Source organism: Phoenix dactylifera, chromosome 7 (assembly GCF_009389715.1).
Source record: "Phoenix dactylifera cultivar Barhee BC4 chromosome 7, palm_55x_up_171113_PBpolish2nd_filt_p, whole genome shotgun sequence".
Lineage (NCBI taxonomy): Eukaryota > Viridiplantae > Streptophyta > Magnoliopsida > Arecales > Arecaceae > Phoenix > Phoenix dactylifera.
In genome coordinates, this window is record NC_052398.1 from 7,210,689 (window position 1) to 7,229,994 (window position 19,306).

Here is a 19,306-nt window from a genome sequence, read left to right on the forward strand (position 1 = left end):
TTGATGGCTTTCTGCTTAAGCTTCCTCCAAATAAAACTCCCATCCCCGACTTGTTGATATTGTGCTGGAATTAATTATTTACCCCTCACGCTTGTATATCTGGTAAAATAAACCTTACCACTAGCATTAAGGAAATAAACGCTTGTATGGATCATAAACTTGAGAAGGCTGCATAGAAGGATCAAGAAAATTGTACAACCCGGCTATCACTAGCATTTCTTTATCAGGAATTATCAGAAGAACTACACAAGCAGTAGTGTATGTTCGGAGCAACCACACTCTCTTAATGCGATCTACTTCAGAAAAGAAAAGGCAGGATCAGCACTTAATACAAGGACTGTAGTACTTGTTTCTGGGCATATTTCAAGTGCACTTAATCATCATTTCTCAAATGCAAGATACCCTTTAAATCCGGCGCACATGTCCGGCAATAATTTTCATTTTAGCAAGTAAAAGTATCCCAACTGAAAGAAAGAATAGTAAAACAAAGGGTTTTTACCACCAGTTGTATCTCATTTACAAACAACACTTTGAGATGATTTAAAACTTGGAGGAAGGAAAACAATAAGGCATCACAGGGCATTAATCATCCTCTTCATCTCAGCACACCTCCTCGGATCAGGCTCAGCAATTGCTCTCTCAGTCAAAACATGTTTGATTCGGCACATTGACTTCCTTACCTGCAATTTAAATTCAGGCCACTAGATCAGAGAGGTTCGTAATGCATTCAGTCATAGGATCTTATCCATTAAATGGGGGAAAAGAAAAGAACATCAACTGAAGAACATCTCAAAGGAGCATCGTGAGTTAAATTCTGAGTGTAAATATGCTGGATGCCTTTTTTCATGACCAATCCACTCAATTCACTAGCATGTTTAACTTTTTATAGGAGAGCTTCTTAAGATATCAATAGCCCTTATGCAACACCTACAATGGGAACATGAAAGACCGATGAAGATTAAAAGCCTCCTTGACATGTAATGGGAGAGCAAGCATCTTGAAATGCAGTATGTTCATTAAAATGTCTTATCATATTCATCTTATGTACTATATACAAAAGTGACAATAAATTTTTGTCAAGAAGAAATCACAGCCATTAATTCTTATTGAATAAGTCTTGGCCTTTTAAGCCATCATAAAAAATCAAACTTAAAGTGAAGTTTGAATCATACTTAAATTTCTGCCAAGAACCTTAAATTCCGATAAAGCCATTACAAAAGAATCCTATTTAAATTTCTGTCAAGAAGCTTTCATAAATTTCTGTAGATAAGCAAACTTAAATTTTCCCGAAGAAGCCATTGTGACCTTGAAATTTTTAACTTGAAAAACCTTGCACATTCAAACCAGATAAATTTTTCCTAGAAGTTTGGTTGCCCAACATCTTTCTAAACCAAGACCTCTGCACATTACTTCTGATTGGCTGTGTTGGGGTGAGGGCTATAAGACTCAGATTGTGGATGACTATACGACTAAATATTAAGTATTGTCATACAGGAAATAGTTGGAATGGCAACTGGTTTAGTCTCTTAAGGTGCCCCCTCAAGTCCGATTGTTCTGTTGGTAACTGTCATGGAACAAATTACCATGTGCTGATGTACTCTCTGCAAGAGGAATTGATCAGGGATATTGCTCAAGGTGTAACTTGGGTAGAGAAACTGTCGCTCATGCTCTCTTCTCTTGCCCAACTGTTAAAAATACTTGGGAAGAGTATCACATACAGGATGCACGGTCTGAAAGTTTCTCTGTTTGATTGGTAAGATTTTGAGATACCTTCTCCTACTTTATAATTCTAACAAACTGGCATGCAAAGGTGTCATCTAGCTTATTTGCTATGGATGATCTGAAATGACATAACTCCAAACCTTTTCCAAGGCATTAGATAACAGTCTGCAAAGATTATCCAGATGGCAACCATGCTTAGGAATATACCTTAACCACGAAGCCTATTAGAAAGCTAGAGAATCAACTACCTTAACTCCTCTTAGATGCATCTTATGTGTTGGGTGCCCCCACATCCCAATACTTTGAAGATTAATTTTGATGCTGCTGTAAGAAGTCCAGCTAGAGCGGGATTTATTATCCAGCACAGTTCATACAAATCTGTACATATGCTGAGCTTGCTACAGCTTGTACGGGTTTGATGTAAGTGTATTTGGAAGGGGATTCATCTACGGTCATATCTTGGCTTACTCAGAGGAAATCAAGTTCCTGGCATCCTTATTTGCTAGATGCTTGGAAGCTTACGGACATAATCAAATGGAAACCAGTTTATGAGATACTGCCTCTGTGAAAGGGACCAGATTCACCCTTCACAACTTTGTTCTAGTGGCCTAAGTTATCTGAACATTTCCCAAACAACATTACTTAAATCCAGGAGAAAGTATTTTCAAATTGAGTTTTGATGAAATTCAAATTAAATAATTTCTCTTAAAATGTGAAACCAATATTTCTTTGTGTTAAATACTTTCTTCGCATGTACCTTGCTTCATATATCTAAAAGTTTTGTAGATTCTCTAAATTCCTTATAACGTTTATATTATTTTTCATTTTGCTTCATTTTGCATTCTAGAAAATCTCCCATGGTTTATATTTTCTCTAAGTTGTTTTTCTATTTTATTTTTCTGGGAATATCACCCAAATTTTTTTTGGGTGGTGCAATGCAACTGCTCCATGTATTATAAGATGCACAGCCAATTTTTATTGGATATTTTCATTCTAGTTCCATGAGTTTGGTTAGATTTATGTAGAGGACAGTTTTCTTTAAAAACATACTTTTTTTAAGAAAAAGGTATCCTTACAATCTATGTAAATACATTGAAGGGTAAAATTGATTATTAGGTTGCTTAATCTTTGTTTCAAAGGAAACCAAAGTATTAATTTTGTGATGAGACCAAGCATCCCTTCTTTCTCTTTCTCACCCTTCTTTTTCTGCTATCAAGACCAAGCCTCAATAGTTTTACTCCTAATCAAAGAAAAAAAATTCAGCTACAATCAATCAATCAATAAATACCAAATACTTGAGGTATTGGTGACAATTTGAGCAGAATATGGCATTTAGGGAGTGCAAGGCTTCTTCTGGAGAGCCAATTAGTATTCTGATTTAGGTAGAATTATTGATATGTTGTTAAATAATTGTAGAATTACATCTTCAAACTATATTGCTGCTGCTCAACTTTTTCCCTTTTTAGATTGAATATGAATAGTTTGGTTAAGCTTGGGTCATACGTATTTCTTGATAAAGTTAATTTTAGAAAATATTTTTTGGTTACTTTCATCTTCTCTTTTAAAAGTGCAGTTGCACATACATTTTCATGAGTTTGTTAAAACAATTATACACAAAAATTACGTAATATTAATATATCTTAAGCATCACATCTTGTTTAACTTACATATCAACCTTATGTAACTTTCAACCATGAAATTTAGAGCTTGTTTGGATGCTTGCATCACTAATCCATCAGACAAGTCATTGGGTGGGAAAAATGAGAACAAAGCCTAGAGATGCAAGGCAGGGTAGTGAGATAATTGTGGCTGTGGAGATTCTCTTATCTTGAAAATTTGGGAATTTAGTGTTCCTTCTAAGAGGCGAGTTACATTATCACTAAGATTCAGGGATTAGATAATTTCAATCTTCCAAAATAATATAGACTCTCTATCACTTTGCTGACCTGTATACCCCTTCACGCTTTCCAGCTGATGGGAAGTTATCCTACAGATGGCTTATACAAGCATCCAAAAAGGCCATTAGGTTTGTTAATGCTATATATGTTGTTAATATGTAAAAATCAATTATAAATTTATTTTCTTTGATACATTAATCGAAACTATTCTTGCACAAATTAAATGGCAACCAAAAACATATAGGATCATTTGAAATGCTATGTCTCTTTTACCAGTTAAGAACTAAGATATTCTTTTACAAACATGCTTATAAAGAAGTTGAAATTGGTCTAAGCATAAAAAAAAATTAATTAAAGTAGTGCAGCAAAGCATGCAACTTGCATATCAACATATTGGAATGTATAAGGAGCTCCCACAACCAAAGCTACCAGGTTACAACAACTCTATGAAAGAAAACAACACCCTACTTAATAAATATAGAATTTCAGATTAAATTCTCTTACAAGAATTAAGATAAAATGTTGCTATTTTCCAAGCAAGATTAGACCATAAACAATCAAGCCACACATCGGATGTTTTAGTCACATTATAAGGAAAGGACCATATACAATTAATCCAACATTTCGGAAAAAAAATATCCAACGAAAAATATAAGAGGTAATTTAACAGAAAAAGGTAAAGCATACCTTGGGAATGCGTTCAGGGTTAGGAAAACGTAGGTTCTGAGCATTAAGCATCTGGCGCTGAGTCATTAGCATGTTCTTTTCCTTCAAAAGAACATACCATAACTTGTGAAGGTCATCCCAGGATTTGAGACGCAATTCAGAAGCTTTCCAGCTACGACCTGGAAAGGATAAAACTATAAGAATGGGATTTTTTTGGCTAAACTCTCTAAAGCACTTCATAGGTAAATAATACATACATAAGCCAGATAATAAGTGTGGCTGCACAGGTCAAACATCAAGCTCAGGTAAGACACATGGCAGGATCATATTATTTCTATCGGTGCTATCAAAATTCTAAGACACATGGCAGGATCATATTATTTCTATCGGTGCTATCAAAATTCTAATATGCAACTAGATCCCAGCACATAAAAGAAGCTGGAATCTGGAAACAGAAATTTGACTAGGAGCCCTACAAATGTACAAGAATATGCACGTTATTGCTATTTGCTAATGACCAGCGTTTGAATTTCTTTAGGAAGCTAATCTCTCTTCTTTTTTTTTGCAAGAATAGAGATGCAGTAGAGAACATAAAAAAAGTTGAATTAAGTCCTGCTAGTTATTTTTCAACTAAGTTAAATTGAAAATGGCATTCATACTTATTTCTGAGAGTAAGACGGAAAACTTCATGCCTTACCAAGCCAAAAACTTTCAGATTATTTCAACAAAAGAAAAGAAAAGTTGTTACTGATTCTCCCTAGAGTATCACCATGTGACCAATAAGCTGCGCTTTTGAACCTTTCATGCAATACCTGTTGAGCTCAGTGGTTTTATATCCAAGACGGCCTCCAATCAACAATGAGCCAGCTAAGAGATATAGGTCTGGCAAATCACAGCAAATAAGCTCAACATGCCTTCCAAATCAATCTTTCCAACTAAAACATTTGAAAGTGTGACTAAGGCCCCATTTGGGGGAGCTTTTGGAGAGCCAAAAAGTACTTTCTGGCCCTCCAAAAGCACTTTTGGATGAAAAAAGATGTTTGGTAAAAATTTTTGAAAAACTGTTTTAGCTTTTTCAGAAAGTTAAAAACAGCTTTTTGGAAGAAGCTCCATTTTAGAGCTTTCCAAAAAAACTGTTTTGAGCTTTGTTGGAAAGCTATTTTTTTGACCAAAATATCCATAATAAAATATAATAATTACATACTTTGTCCCTTTATAAACCTAAAAATCTGCTGGAGCCCTAACAAAGAATCCTAGCCGTAGATCAGACTCCTTTCCATGCAAAAAAAGATATTCTTGTTTCCTATTATTGTATTATACTATAAATATTATATTATATTATATTATATCATAATGCATTAATATGTTATGTTAAATAATTTAATATTATGTTATATTATGAAAAATTAATGTACGCTAATAATTATAATATTTTGCACCTTTAATATTGTGTTATACTATAAATATAATATCATATTACATTATATCATCATACATTGATATGTTATGTTAAATAATTTAATATTATATTAAATTATTATGCTATAGTATGCAATGTTATATTACTATATTATAATAATATTATATTACATTACAGTAATATTATACTATATCATATATTTATGTATTAATATATGTTATATTTTATTATGCTCTGTTGTATAATACTATGCAATGTCCTTTATAGTAATTTTGTCATACAAAGATAATTTCTCAGTTTGTTTACCAAATACATGTTAAAATGCCACAGCACTTTAGAAATATAGTTACCAAACAGCAAAACTTTTTATAAAAATTCTACTTTAGAAAGCTCTACTTCCAAAAGCTCTACTGCCAACAACTCCCCCAAACAGGGCCTAAGGAGATCATGCCAGGAAGTTGCAATAGCACAATGATTTTGCTAAATTGCAGACATATAGTTGGTCAACCGGTAACCCTAAGCATAGATCAACAAGTAAGACCTTTTTGGTTTGCTGCAAGTGGGCTGAGCGGCAGCCTACTTCACTTAAGTGACCTTGGTTCCCCCTACAACAAAGTCACTCCAGGGAATTTCTCTCATTCATGGGCCATTTTGGGAACTAACTTCGGCTCCACTTCGTGCCAACCAAACACCCGAAGTGGGCTCCTGCTAGGCCGAACTGATTTTGGATGCCCAGTTAGGGGCAACTAAAGAGGCCCTTACAAAAACATATTTACAGCTATAGATCAATGATTTAGTGTTTGGGTGTGAGACAACCACTAACGCTATGGGTAATCATAGCAACCTGTTTAGAGTATCTGAGGGAGAGACTGCCGAAAGAAAAAAAAGACTACCCATGGGTTCTATTTTTCCTTTTGACCTGCTGAGGCTACCCATAGCAGGGGGTCAGGTTCATATCCCATTCCACTACATCATGCTTGAATCTAATTAATAAGAACCTTGTGGCACATCCCACATTACTGCAAGTAAAAAAGACATAGAATCAAGAAGAACGAAGCAAACACCATCGAACATGCAGAGCAAGGTTCAAAATCTCAGTTTCCATTTTGATGAACCAATAAGTTTCAAATTAAGTTGGTTTAGCAAATTTGATGGTTTCAGATCTAGCTTCAGCTGAAACTATAAAACGTTAAAAAAAGTATCAATAAGATTAGGAGAAACAAAAAGACAATAAAATAGTTCAAGAAAATAAGTTATATATCATCTCTAATATATTATATTATTTGGGGACCTCTGATTGTATGCTTTCAATAGTTTCACATGAAAACAACAAAATTTTCAAAGAAGAATTAAAAAAAAATGTTCAGTATGTAATACATCACTTTGCCATCTAAAGGCTATGTCACTAAGTCAGCATAAATTCTTATGAACTTACTTTAAAAAATTACTTTGCTCTTGGAACCTAACATTTCATTGGTCTTGCATCTTCCAACGAATCACATAATGTAAAATTAATTTAGAGAAAATGCTTCCCAACATTTAAAGAAATATAAACAATAGCTTACTAACAACGTGAATAGCTCGCATATACACTTAATCTGTCCCCATAAGTTATTCTCAATCAAAACTCAGAGACCGACCCCAGAATTGACATGGGTGATTTAGGCTGAAACCAAAGGATTTTCAGTTTTGGTTTTGGTATCAAGTTCAAGGAGAAACTTCAATCCATGACATAGAGAATCAGGCCTCTTTACCTCTTTTCTTTTAACCTTGGAAGGGTTTGAATTCAAAACATATCCAAGCGTTCTAACAGATAAATACAATGTTATAAGGATGCTTACTGACACTGTGTTAACTTCTAATTCCCCAAGGTGTTATGTACTGCTGTGCTCACCAAGCTGTATCCTTCATCCTTAGGTTTTCGTTAATCCCACCACCAGCAAACCATCAACTAAACTTATCAATTAATATATGAAAATAGAAAATCAGGCCTCTTCACCCTTTTTCCTAGTTAACCTTGGAAGGGTTCGGTAGGTCTTCTACTTAAATTCACAATATGTCCATGTGTTCTAACAATAAATACAATGTTATAAGGATGCATTATTAAAACTATGTTAGCTTCTAATTTTCTATGATGCTATCCACTGCTGTGCTCACCAAGTTGTATCCTTCTTCCCTTGGGTTTTTGCTAATCCGACCACCAGCAAATAGTCAACTAAACTTATCAACCAATGGATGACATAGAGAATTGGCCTCTTCACCACTTTTCTTTAAACTTCAAAGGGTTGGTATGTCTTTTACATTAAATTCAGAATATGTCCAAGTGATCTAACAATGAAATATAATATTATAAAGATGCATTACTAAACTGTGTCAACTTCTAATTTTCACTGATGCTATGTACTGCTGTCCTCACCAATTGTATCCTTCATGCAATCATCCCCTAGGTTTTTGCTAATCCCACCACCAGAACTAAACTTATCAATTAATAGACAACTTCTAGTCTCTTATCTCAGATTCATGTCGTGCACAATTTAACCATTTTGATATATGTGAAACTTGATGAAAAATGCTTTTCAGATCCATACCCCATAAAAAGTAGATACCGCTTGTACTTTCAATTCATAATTTTACAAGAAGAGCAGTACAATAAAGGATTACAAGGATAAAGTGTGCCATATAGAATGAGAATGTCACATCCTGTGTGAGATAAAATACCTGGCCCACCTAAGAACAAAGAGAAATATTTCTGAGACATCTCAAATTTAAAAACAAAAAGGATAAGAGATATACCGTAGACAACAGGCTTCTCATCATCTGTTCTTCTATCCACCTCAAAAAATTCCTGAAGAGGATTGTGCAATTTCTTAGCAGAAGCCGAAGCAGCAGCAGCAGCGGAAGCTGTAGAAGCAGCAGAAGACTCTGACTTGGCTGCAGCATACAGCACTCTTCCAAAAACCCGTGACACGAACATGATGATATACCAGGTGTCTGCATCAGAAGTTTCAACATAATGAATCAAGCTTTAAGCAGTATATTGTATGACAGAATGCGATAAATTTCTGCATAATTAAATCAGTGTCATCAATCCAGGTATGTCATTTAGCTGATCAAAATGAAACTTCAAGATTACAGCCCAAGAGCCCAACAGCTAACGGTGGCGATTCCTGGTGATTACAAAAACGCATCTTTTTGCAACTGACAAATAACGCTGAAGGAGGGTTCTATGACTAAGGTGATCTTGAAAACTTCTAGAATGCATATATAAATGAGAAAGGAAAAGAACAAGAACACTAGCATAATAGAAAATGGGACGGGTTTTCGTGTTTTTACCACTCGGAAGGGAGAAAATAAAGGAGGGACTTGGACGGAACCGAGGTGGCGAGGAATCACGGGCTCCCAATCCACGCCGGAAGGAGGCGACGGGAAGGGAATAGGATTCTCGGGAGGTAGGGTTTAAGGTGGACAGAGGTGAAGTAGAATTGTTTTCCAAACCTGATCGGGCTGTGAACCAGAAGAACCACCGGTCCGACTCTATTCTTTCCTCCTTTTCAGGCCGGTCCAATCATTGACACAGACAATTGGACCGGTTTCCAGTTATAGGGTTGATACGGTGCCCTGCGGCCCCACTTCTTCCCTCCCTCGTCGTTTAGGATTAGGGTTTCAGGGGAGGGAGTCCAGAGAGGTAAAAAGAATAACAGAGAGAGGGGGGAAAGGGTTGAAGAACCAACCGCCGAAGACTGAAGCGATCGAAGATCGTCGGAGTAGCCGATCGGAGAGCCGGAGGATTTAATCGGCTGGCCGGAAACCAAGCGAGGAGAACAAGGGAGAGATAAGGCGGAGGAGAGACGGGAGGGGAGTGAGATCTCGAGTTGTGAGATCGGAACTCGGGTAGACTCGGGGATAGACCTGCTCAAATCCGGGACGGGCCTGGGTCCATTTTCAAGCTCGAACGGCCGGGCCAGATCTAAAATTTAAGCCTATTCCAAAATATCCTATCCTTTTTTCAGCCTATTCCAACTTCAAAATCTATGCAAATCGATGAATAATTTAGATTATCCATGACTTTGACATCTATCCAAATGAATAAATATTTAGATCATTCATGTGGTTGCTTTGAGATCTGTGTAGGCGGATGAATGTTGGATCATCCATTGCACAAATCTCAAAGTACTTCAAAACTTATTTGTTCATCCACTTGCACATCTCTCAAAACAACCAATCCATGAACAGAATTATCCATCCACCTGTAGAAATCTCAAAACGAATAGTGGATGATCTATATTATTAAACCGCTTGCACAAATCTCAAAGCGAATGTATAGATGATCCACAATATTCATCCTTGCATAAAATCTCAAAGCGATCAGTGCAATATCAAGATTATTCATCTACTTGCATATATTTTAAAGCAACTACAAATAATCTAAATATTCATTTGCTTGCAGAGGTGACGGGGGTGGTGGGATCCCGAGGATGAAGGTGACGAAGGATTAGTGGGATGGTGGGAATGAGACGAAGACAAAGGCGAAAGGGATGGTGGAATGGTGGGATAGGAGGAGAAGATGGAGGGCATTATGATGGAGAGGGAGGGAACTCGAGGCCCGACCCAAAAGCCCAAATCTCGAAAAATACCATGCTCGAGCTTGCTAAGTGCGCCTGAAAGCTGGGCCCAGCCAAGTGGGGCTTAAAAGCTCGACTAAACAAGTGGTACCCTGGGCTCGCCCATTAAGCAGGTCTACTCCGGATTTGGGAAGTGAATACATGGTGGTCGAGAATGTAGATGGAATTAAACCACCCGCACTAACTTGAGCCGCAGCAATGCATCAACCATAAAATTCAAGTTTTCTAGATTTTATAATTATTATTTTGAGAAATTACAACAAACATGCTAAAATTTAATTTTTGGTTGTAGTTCATTGAGGTTTACTTGATCCTAGATTTCTAATTTATGTAACGCTTTTGGAGTTTTTTTTGTTTTGTTTTGATTGAATAATTTGATGAAGTTCTTAGATGCTTCACAGGCGCTTGACATGTAAACATGTGGCAAAAAGTGTATGCTAAATCAATGGATTCATCAATTTTAAGTTGTCCTAAAATTCAGAGTTATGACGAGATCCAAAAGATTGATGGAGAAAACTTTGGCATACTTATCTATAGAGCACGCCAGAGTTAACATGGCTCGCTTCGATTGGGATGGAGATTTGGATGGCAATGAGGCTTGTTTTTTTTTAAAAAAAGGCTTTTGGATGACAAGGCATAGCAATCTCTTTTCGGCTTTGACGGGTAAAGTTGGCAAGCCGCCGTTTAGTGGATGCCGGGAACGGACGCTCGAGTCCTCCATGGGCCCCACGTCGGAAAGAATTTCTTCCCTGCCTCCCTTCGCCTCATCTTCCTAACGACGAAGTGAGAAGAAGCAAAAGGAGACGGTGGAGGAGCAGATCGAGAGAGAGAGAGAGAGGCGATGAAGCCGCCGGAGAATTCAGAGGAAGAGAGGATGGGGATGGGAAAGGAGGAGAGGGTCCTAATAGAGCTTTGCTGCTCTCTTTCCACGAGAGCCCACTCCTCCTCCTCCTCTGCCTCTCCCTTCATTCTCCATTCCCTCTCCCACCCCTCCCCGTCCTCCATTTTCGCGTTCCCTGGGTCTTGGTCCGCCGAGGACTGGATTTCCGGAGACCGAGCTTCCTTCGGGGAGACGGAGGTCGACTCCTCCCTCTTCCCCTCTCTCAAGAGCATCGGCAACGATGTAGCCGCCCGCGTCAACATGGCTTTCTTCCGTTCCTTCCAGAGACTCCTCGCCACTTCTAGGCTTCAATCAGAGGTAGGCCATCGCCTCCCTTTCTTCGCTATTTATAGAAGTTGTATGCAATCAGTCTCGAAGTTCATTCAGAATGAAAAACTGGTTCTAGTTTTTGTTGATTAGAAGATGGATTCTAGTTCTGGAATTATCTTATCATTATTCATCAGTGTTGGAAACTAACAAAATAAAAGTATATAAAGAGGGGGGGGGGGGGGGGGGGGGGGAAGACGGGTCTAATTGGTGCTGCTAGGTTTTAATTAACTAGCAATTTTGAGCTTCCATGTTGCTATCTGTTTATACTTGCATGGATTTAGATGCATGTCGGTTAGCAATTTAAACTGGCCGATCATCTATCAAGATGCTAATGCCGCAGTCCACGGTCAAGCCACATGCATTTTCCGTATACTGTACAGTCTGTACTTGAATTTGGAAGATATAAGATTTGTCAACAAATATAGGTGTTTGCAAGGTTTCCTCTCCTCAGTGCATCTAGATTAAGCTATCTAACTATGATGCAGTTTGCAAGAACAAATCATCCAATTGGCTGCTCACGAGATCGTAAACTCGTACCAACTTATGTGGCCATGTGAAGAACCAATCTTAAATACCAAAACTAATGTTGGAATAGGTTGATTTGGCTATTTAAATGACTGAAGCTTACCCAAAATTGATTCTAACAGGCCTTAAATTTGAGTTGATTAACCCAAAAGCTGAGGCATTCAGTTGAGTGGACAGCAGCAATAAGAGGGAAAAACTCTATATGACTAAAGAAAAGCATAAGATTTAGGATTGAAGGAAAATTGTTAGTAAAAATGAGTGAAATTTAAGTGATATCTAAACTTAAAAAATTATAGCTCAAAATTTACGTCACTTAAGTGATGAATTAGAAATCTTAAAGGTGATGATGTTAATCCTAGCAAATGTAGCTAAAATTCAGATATAGTTCCAGGCTTTACGTTTTATATGGACAAAACCTGATAGAAGGTTTTTTTTGCACTACTGGAGTCTCCACTAGCGAAAAGCAGAGGAATCCTCATTTTGAGTCATAAGGAAGGGATCATCACCTTCTTGGATCTGAAATCCAGCGCATAAGGGGAAACGGGCAGGCTTTTTTAATTTTGAGTTACTCATAGTAAATTTGTCACCCTGATTACACATTTATATAATGACTTAAAATCAAACTTCACTATAAAAAAACTAAATTCTTCCCGGTCAACCAAATTCTTTGACTAGGACTTTTGCAGACCCTCATTGATTATATTAGTATTGTTTCATCAATTAGGACTATCACCAGGGCTGTCAAACAAGCGAGATGGTTATGAGCAGCTCTTTTTCAGCTTAAAACTCGGCTCTGCATGGCCTTGCTCGAACTGTAAATAAGCTGAGCTTAAGCTAGGATTTTAATCTCAAACAATAGATGTAGTTTTAACTCTCAGGCATTAGATCTTGACCTATTGGCTGAGATCCCCTGGAACATATACTGCACTGTGCCTAACCTTCCTAATGCAACCACTAAGCTGTCTCCTTCCTTGCTCCTCTCTGTTTTGTTCTTCCATCACTCCCCTCCCCCCCACCCCCCACTCCAAAAAAAAAACCCACCCTGATTTTCCTGCCTTCTAACAATATTCCAGTGCTTCTACTTGTCTCCAGCCACCTCCATCACCACCTCATTGTCCACATCGAACCTCTTCTCCAGATCTACCTCAGTGCTGCCTCCCCACTCATCAACTGTCCTCCAACCAGGCCCCTTCCATACAGCTTTTTGTTGCCCCTTCCATACAGCTTTTTGTCTATCACCCTATTTTCCCTGCTGCTCCTTCATCTTCACCTTCCCTGCCACTACCACTATAAAACCATTGAATTCTTTCTTAACCTCATATTGTCAAGTAAACAAGCCTAACTGAGCTAACCCAAATTAGCTTCAACAATCTCAAGTCCATTCTAGATCGCTCTAGAACAGCTCATGTTCACACTAGCTGTCAAATGACTGATTAAATAATCATATGTGAACTTTAAAATTCACACAATGTATGACTTGTTGCATTAAACTTTTGTTTCTGAAATTGATCTAATAATGGCAACAAGCATAGGATTTTCTGTCCTTTTTGCTCTAGCCTGCTTAGCCTAATTAATTTTCCTGGGATTCTTGAACTGGTTGACCAAAACGCATGTTTTCCTCAATTGATTGGCTGAGTTTGATGTTTTCAAGATTGAATGGCTGATATCTTGACGTGACATTTTTCCTATATTTTCTGACCTCTGAAAGATCCAAATTGTTCTCTTGTTTTGTCAATTTGCCCCATTATTCATTTGATTGAATTCTTTAATTCCAAGATTCCTTCCAATCTAAACTTTTGATGCACTGTTACATGAATGCTCAAAATATGCTGCTGTGTCAAGTGCCTATGAGGTTGTGTTGCACATTGCATGTTATTATGTTAAGTAATGATACTTTGGACAATAAACATCTTCAGTCTAACCCAACGTGAAAATGCATTATATTATGTTAAGTAATGACACTGCATCTCCAAAAAGAAGGAAAGGCCAGAGAAGTTTACTCAAAATCATAATGTGTCCTTTCTGCTCTCCAATCATTTATGTTCTGCTGTAGAAAGGGTAACTGGTCCAACCCAGAGAACATCTTAACTAGGAATATTTTTTATGGATTGGATGCTATATTCATTCAGTTTCTGTGGGAAAAAAACGAGCAACAGGCTCCCGGTTATGCTATAAGAAGCAATGAGTATATTAATGCTAAATAATGAAGCCAGAGGGATTTTAAGACACAAATTCGATTAAATTCTGGATTTTGTTGAAGTTTTATTCATATTGTAATATTTTATAATCTCAAAATGTCAAGCCTTTCTTTTCATCAATTTTGTTGTTGGACCTGTATGATATGTATAGATGTATTTCCTCCTGTAAGATAATTAATTTGTGAACATGTGTATACTAATTTCCAGGTTCATAGAGCGATAGTTGAAAAGAAGAGGATAGTTTTCACTGGCCATTCTTCAGGAGGTGCAATTGCTGCCCTTGCTACTATCTGGTTACTAGAGCAGTGCTTCAAATTCGACAATAGCAGTCAAGTTAACCCTTTTTGTGTAACTTTTGGGTCTCCTCTTGTTGGAGACCATGTTTTCCACCATGCTCTTAAGCGAGAAAATTGGTCACACTGCTTCTTGCATTTTGTCATGACACTAGATATTGTTCCACGGATTCTGTTAACTCCTTTGTCATCCTTCAAAGAAGAACTTCAAGCCATTCTGCATTTCTTATGCCCTAGATCATTATACTTCAGCCTTGAATCCATTGGGAATTCTCAGCTGGTAACATTTTTCTATAGCACAGTATTAAAGAGTGCACTATCAATTTCTAGCTATAGGGCCTGTTTGTGCATGGGATGTACAAACCCATCTCTGGGAGCTTTAACTGCCTTCATCAAACTTTCTCCTTACAGGCCCTTTGGAACTTACGTTTTTTGTACCAGTAATGGGAGATTGGTCCATGTGAAGAATTCAGATGCTATTTTGCAATTGTTCTTTTACTGTCTTCAGTGGGATCCTGCACAAACATTATCAGATTTTGCAAATAAAAGCTTAAATGAGCATTTGCAGTACGAGTTAAAGCTAAAGGAATACCTAAATATGGAAAATGTAGTTCATTTGGATTGTTTGAAAGCACTTCAATTGTCCTTAAATAATGGGGATGGTGATAAGATGCAAGTGGTTGGAACAGCATCAGAAGATCTTGAATTGGTAAGTATCTTATTTGCCTATCTGTTACTAAGATCTTGCTGTTTTTTTTTTTTTTTTTGGGTATGCAATTGACATAATTCCGAGATGTGTATTATTTTGCATGTGAAAGGTTTTCGAGTAATATCATTGGAAATCACACACACACGGCACACACATTACCAGGATGACTCTCCAAGTTTATGGGGAGAAGACAGTGGAGATCAGAAAATATGATAAAGATATTGTTTCACAAATATAAGGTGCAGTAGCATCAAAATTCTGGTATTCTTAACTAGAGCATCTAAATTACTCAACATTAACAAGAAGACAACTGAATTTTGCCTCACTACATCAGCTGTATATCTAACTCCCAACTTCTCCAACTCACTTTCTTATCGGGGAAAAAACCAACAAAACAGCAAATATGACCATGAACCCATTGGATTAGGCTCAAATTTATGCCATTCATTATTGTCATGGCTACATCTTCTGTCATTGAAAATGTTATAAATCCCTTCTCGTTTCTTCCGTCTAGGTTTGTAGGTCTCACTTTCTCTTTCCTGACCCTTCAAAAGAAAATCCCAGCCCCTCTTCCTACCTATTCATCTTTGCAAGCCTATACCATCTTGATTCTCTCCATCACTTAATCCACATCCAGTGTGATGTCTAATTGTCTTCAGTGGTTCTCAATCCTATCTTTTATCTTTTATCATTCTACCCCATTCCAGCTAATCATTTCTCATCTCTGCAACAATAGTTTTATGTGTTAGAGCAATCTTTTGCCAGAAAAGTTTAGAATGATATGCATCTCATGATCATTTTTTGTTTCCATATATAGAAGATTGCTTAAGTTTCCAGCATGAGAATTTAGCATAATTTTGTGCTTAAAACCATCCATCAAATGTTTATGCATCCTCCATCAATCATTATTATTAGTTTTGATCGACCACCACCTACTCTGATGCGGACAGCTGTGATGTTGGAAGTATGGGCTGATCATCACTTTTGCACATTTCAAAGATTATTTTGACCCTTCTCTAAAACTCCTCCACTGATTATGCTAGCATTTTTATATTCTCAAGGGTGAAGGAAAATGCATTTTATATGTTTTAGTTGTGACATACAAGTTCAACCCAAGTACGTTATAATCTTCAGAAGCTTGAACTCATTATCCCCAGATCCAACAGAACTCTCCTAGCCTGTTGAGTTAGTGCACCATGGTACATGTGCAATAATGGTATAAACATGAAAACAAACTGCTGCTATAGAGCACACCTATATCACCATTTCCCTCATTCTGAGGCTGGGTGGGCTTCATCAACCAAAACACAACAAAAACATGCAAACAAACGAGTGTGTAGGTCATGGAAAGATTCCTTTGTTACTACAGTTCCAACTGCAGTCATAATGTATATTAATTGTATGCAGCAAAAGTATTACTGTGTTCTAGACCTGATCTTCTCCTACCGCAAGGTTCTTGGCATAATTGACATGCCAACAGCAACTTTTTAAGGAGAAGATGAAATGTTGAGAACCAATCATTGCATATTTTTCCCCCTCATCTTGATATTCTATTCGCAATTGTTCTGACTTGTTTCATAAACTTAGCTGACTGTGTTATTTCTGGCATTTCAGAGCAATGAAGCTATGTTGTGTCTTCATGCTGCAGAAGAGTGGGAGAAACAAAGACAGAGGAACCAGGTCAAGATTGACGCCAACTATCACAAGATACAAGAAGCCATGAAATTCCTGGACAACTATCGTGCAACATGTGAAATACGAGAGTTGAGTTACTATGACACCTTCAAATGTCAAACAGATGTTGAAGATTTCAATGCTAATGTTAAGAGACTTGAACTAGCAGGGCTTTGGGATGAGATTGTTGAGATGTTGAGAAGGTATGAACTTCCTGATGGTTTTGAGTGTCAGAAAGAGTGGGTGGATTTGGGTACACGATATCGTCATTTGGTTGAGCCTCTGGACATTGCCAACTACTACAGGCACTCTAAAAACGAAGATACAGGATCCTACTTGGAGAAGGGTAGGCCCAGACGCTATACATACACGCAGAGGTGGCTCGAGCACGCCCAACGAATGACTGCAGGGTCCAGCTTGGAATCATGTTTCTGGGCAATTGTTGAAGAGCTTTGTGTTAATAGCTGTAATAACAAGCCCTTTGAGGAGGCAAGGGAGAGGATATTAGAACTGGAGAACAAGACACTAGGGTGGTTCACTTCTGGGAAGCTGAGCAAAGATGTATTACTCGGTAATTCGACCTTTGTCAAGTGGTGGAAGACTCTTCCCAAACAGCATATGTTGGAGTCTTGTATTGCAAGATTCATAGATGCGGAGGAAAATTTGCCAATGATATAATAATTTTGTGTTTGGTAAAATCTCTGCTAGTTGCCGGGAGGTAAATTTCATGCAGCAGATCGGCTTTTAGTTTGCTGCTAATGAAATATGCTAAACAAACTGTATTTGCCTACCGTAAATTGGGTGAGGTTTGTTAGTAATGAGTTACTCATGCTATACTATCATTTCACTCTAATGACCAAGCTTTTTACATTGTTGATGTGGGACTTTGATGTTGGATAGATCTTCCACTGCAATCCATTGTAGGTATTCCACCATAAGTTTAAAGGTAAGATACGTATCACTCATATGGAAAGAATGTGTTTGGTTCAGGGCTTTAACTGACAAATAAGAGATGAAAAATCAACAGGTTTGGCTGCATCCTTTCATCCAGAAAACAAATTCCATTATCAAGACTGTGCTGTAATGATGGAGGTCAAGCTGACAAGTTCCCACCTCTACTGCTGTCAGTTGCTGTTCTTCGATCCCCATGCCTCTGTGAGTAAACATTGTTTCATGCAGTCCATGTAATGGTATTGATTGCTATCTTGATTGTTATCAGAGGCGGATGGCCGGGATGGGGGGCAACCCCCCCACTCCCACTGCTGCTGCTGCTGGTGCAAGATCTGAAGATTTCCTCATCGATGCTCTATTATCATATAGATCAATGACACATCCTCCCTTATACTGTTATACATCACACCCAAAATTACTGAAAAAAAAAAAAGTTTATTGGCGTTTCTTATCCTTTTTGAAGAAAAGCATGAATCATTCTTAACCTTTCTTTTTGATAAAAACATAAATCATTCAGACCTTCATATCCAAATTAATCATATTTTGTTTCCTTATAAAGGGAGTTTGCATTTGTCAAGGAAGTTCCAAATAAAATTCATCATAAGCTGCAGTCACTATGCTAACCATCTGTGTTGCTCGATTGCCCATGACAGCGGCATTTTTCCCTCTCTGCTTACCCATCTATTTCTCAATCTCTCACTGGCATCTATCTCAGCCTCTAGTTTCTAGCAAGGGGGAGAAATAAAAGAGGATGGGGTTTTTGAAGAAGAGAGGAGCTAAGCAGTCATGATTCAATGGTAAGTGTTGCCGCTAAAATTCCAACTTGATGGAGCTCGGTGGGCTGGCGCCAAAATCCGACCCAACGAAACTAGATGAAAAATGAAGAGCGGATAGGAGAGAGGGCATAGAGCTATTAATCGGAAAGAACGGGCATGATGTAACCACCGGATGTGCAATAACTATTGGGATGTATGGGAGGAAATGTAATCATCTTGCAACATGCCTCATAAATGTATGGAACCTTTCTATAGTTAAGTCAGCCGAGCTTTGGTGGAATAGTGGATATTTGAGATTGTGAGTTAAGTAGTGTAGGACAGAAAAAGCGTATTTGGAGGTCCTTCGGATCCTGTATATCTAGAAGGGATGGCATAAAGCCATTATCCAAAAAGAACAAGTTTGCCATAACTGTTAAATGTGCAATAACTGCCTAAATGTGTGGGATAAACTGTAACCATCCCACAACGTGTCTCATAAGTGCATAGGGCTATAATCGCCCTCCTTAATGGGTTTTTTATCATCTCAATGTGCCTTAATTCAAGAACACATAGCACTTCATTATTGATCGATCAGTGGGACATGTGACACTTTGTTATTAGTCGGCTGATTTGGTTGGTAACAGTCAGAAGCCAACAAATTTG

General features: G+C 37.7%; 2 protein-coding genes across 3 annotated transcripts; one reads left to right on the forward strand and one right to left on the reverse strand.

The window, feature by feature from the left end:
- Positions 1–346: 346 nt before the first annotated feature.
- On the reverse strand, positions 347–9,692 carry LOC103713854 (39S ribosomal protein L47, mitochondrial). 2 transcript variants are annotated; one of them, XM_008800897.4, is made up of 4 exons: positions 9,438–9,692; positions 8,500–8,697; positions 4,308–4,465; positions 347–680 (listed from the first exon to the last, which is right to left on the reverse strand). In XM_008800897.4, exons 2-4 carry the CDS (start codon positions 8,678–8,680, stop codon positions 573–575), a joined length of 447 nt encoding a protein of 148 aa, XP_008799119.2. In that variant the 5' UTR covers positions 8,681–8,697; positions 9,438–9,692; the 3' UTR covers positions 347–572. The 2 variants fall into 2 exon arrangements, with proteins under 2 accessions (XP_008799119.2, XP_008799120.2); XM_008800898.4 differs by lacking the exon at positions 9,438–9,692 and adding an exon at positions 9,040–9,382.
- Positions 9,693–11,013: 1,321 nt separating this feature from the next.
- Positions 11,014–17,821, forward strand: LOC103713856 (protein EDS1B-like). Its single transcript, XM_008800900.4, has 3 exons — positions 11,014–11,526; positions 14,469–15,263; positions 16,878–17,821. Exons 1-3 carry the CDS (start codon positions 11,170–11,172, stop codon positions 17,613–17,615), a joined length of 1,890 nt encoding a protein of 629 aa, XP_008799122.2. The 5' UTR covers positions 11,014–11,169; the 3' UTR covers positions 17,616–17,821.
- Positions 17,822–19,306: the final 1,485 nt, after the last annotated feature.

What these genes read in the sequence shown, in the direction of transcription:
- LOC103713856 (XM_008800900.4), top strand. Translation starts at nt 11,170, where the DNA reads ATGAAGCCGCCGGAGAATTCAGAGGAAGAGAGGATGGGGATGGGAAAG. An exon ending in CTTCTAGGCTTCAATCAGAG is followed by an intron (nt 11,527 to 14,468) that starts GTAGGCCATCGC and finishes ACTAATTTCCAG; the next exon opens with GTTCATAGAGCGATAGTTGA. An exon ending in CATCAGAAGATCTTGAATTG is followed by an intron (nt 15,264 to 16,877) that starts GTAAGTATCTTA and finishes CTGGCATTTCAG; the next exon opens with AGCAATGAAGCTATGTTGTG.
- LOC103713854 (XM_008800897.4), bottom strand. Translation starts at nt 8,680, where the DNA reads ATGTTCGTGTCACGGGTTTTTGGAAGAGTGCTGTATGCTGCAGCCAAG. An exon ending in TGAGAAGCCTGTTGTCTACG is followed by an intron (nt 4,466 to 8,499) that starts GTATATCTCTTA and finishes TATCCTTTCCAG; the next exon opens with GTCGTAGCTGGAAAGCTTCT. An exon ending in ACCCTGAACGCATTCCCAAG is followed by an intron (nt 681 to 4,307) that starts GTATGCTTTACC and finishes TTTAAATTGCAG; the next exon opens with GTAAGGAAGTCAATGTGCCG.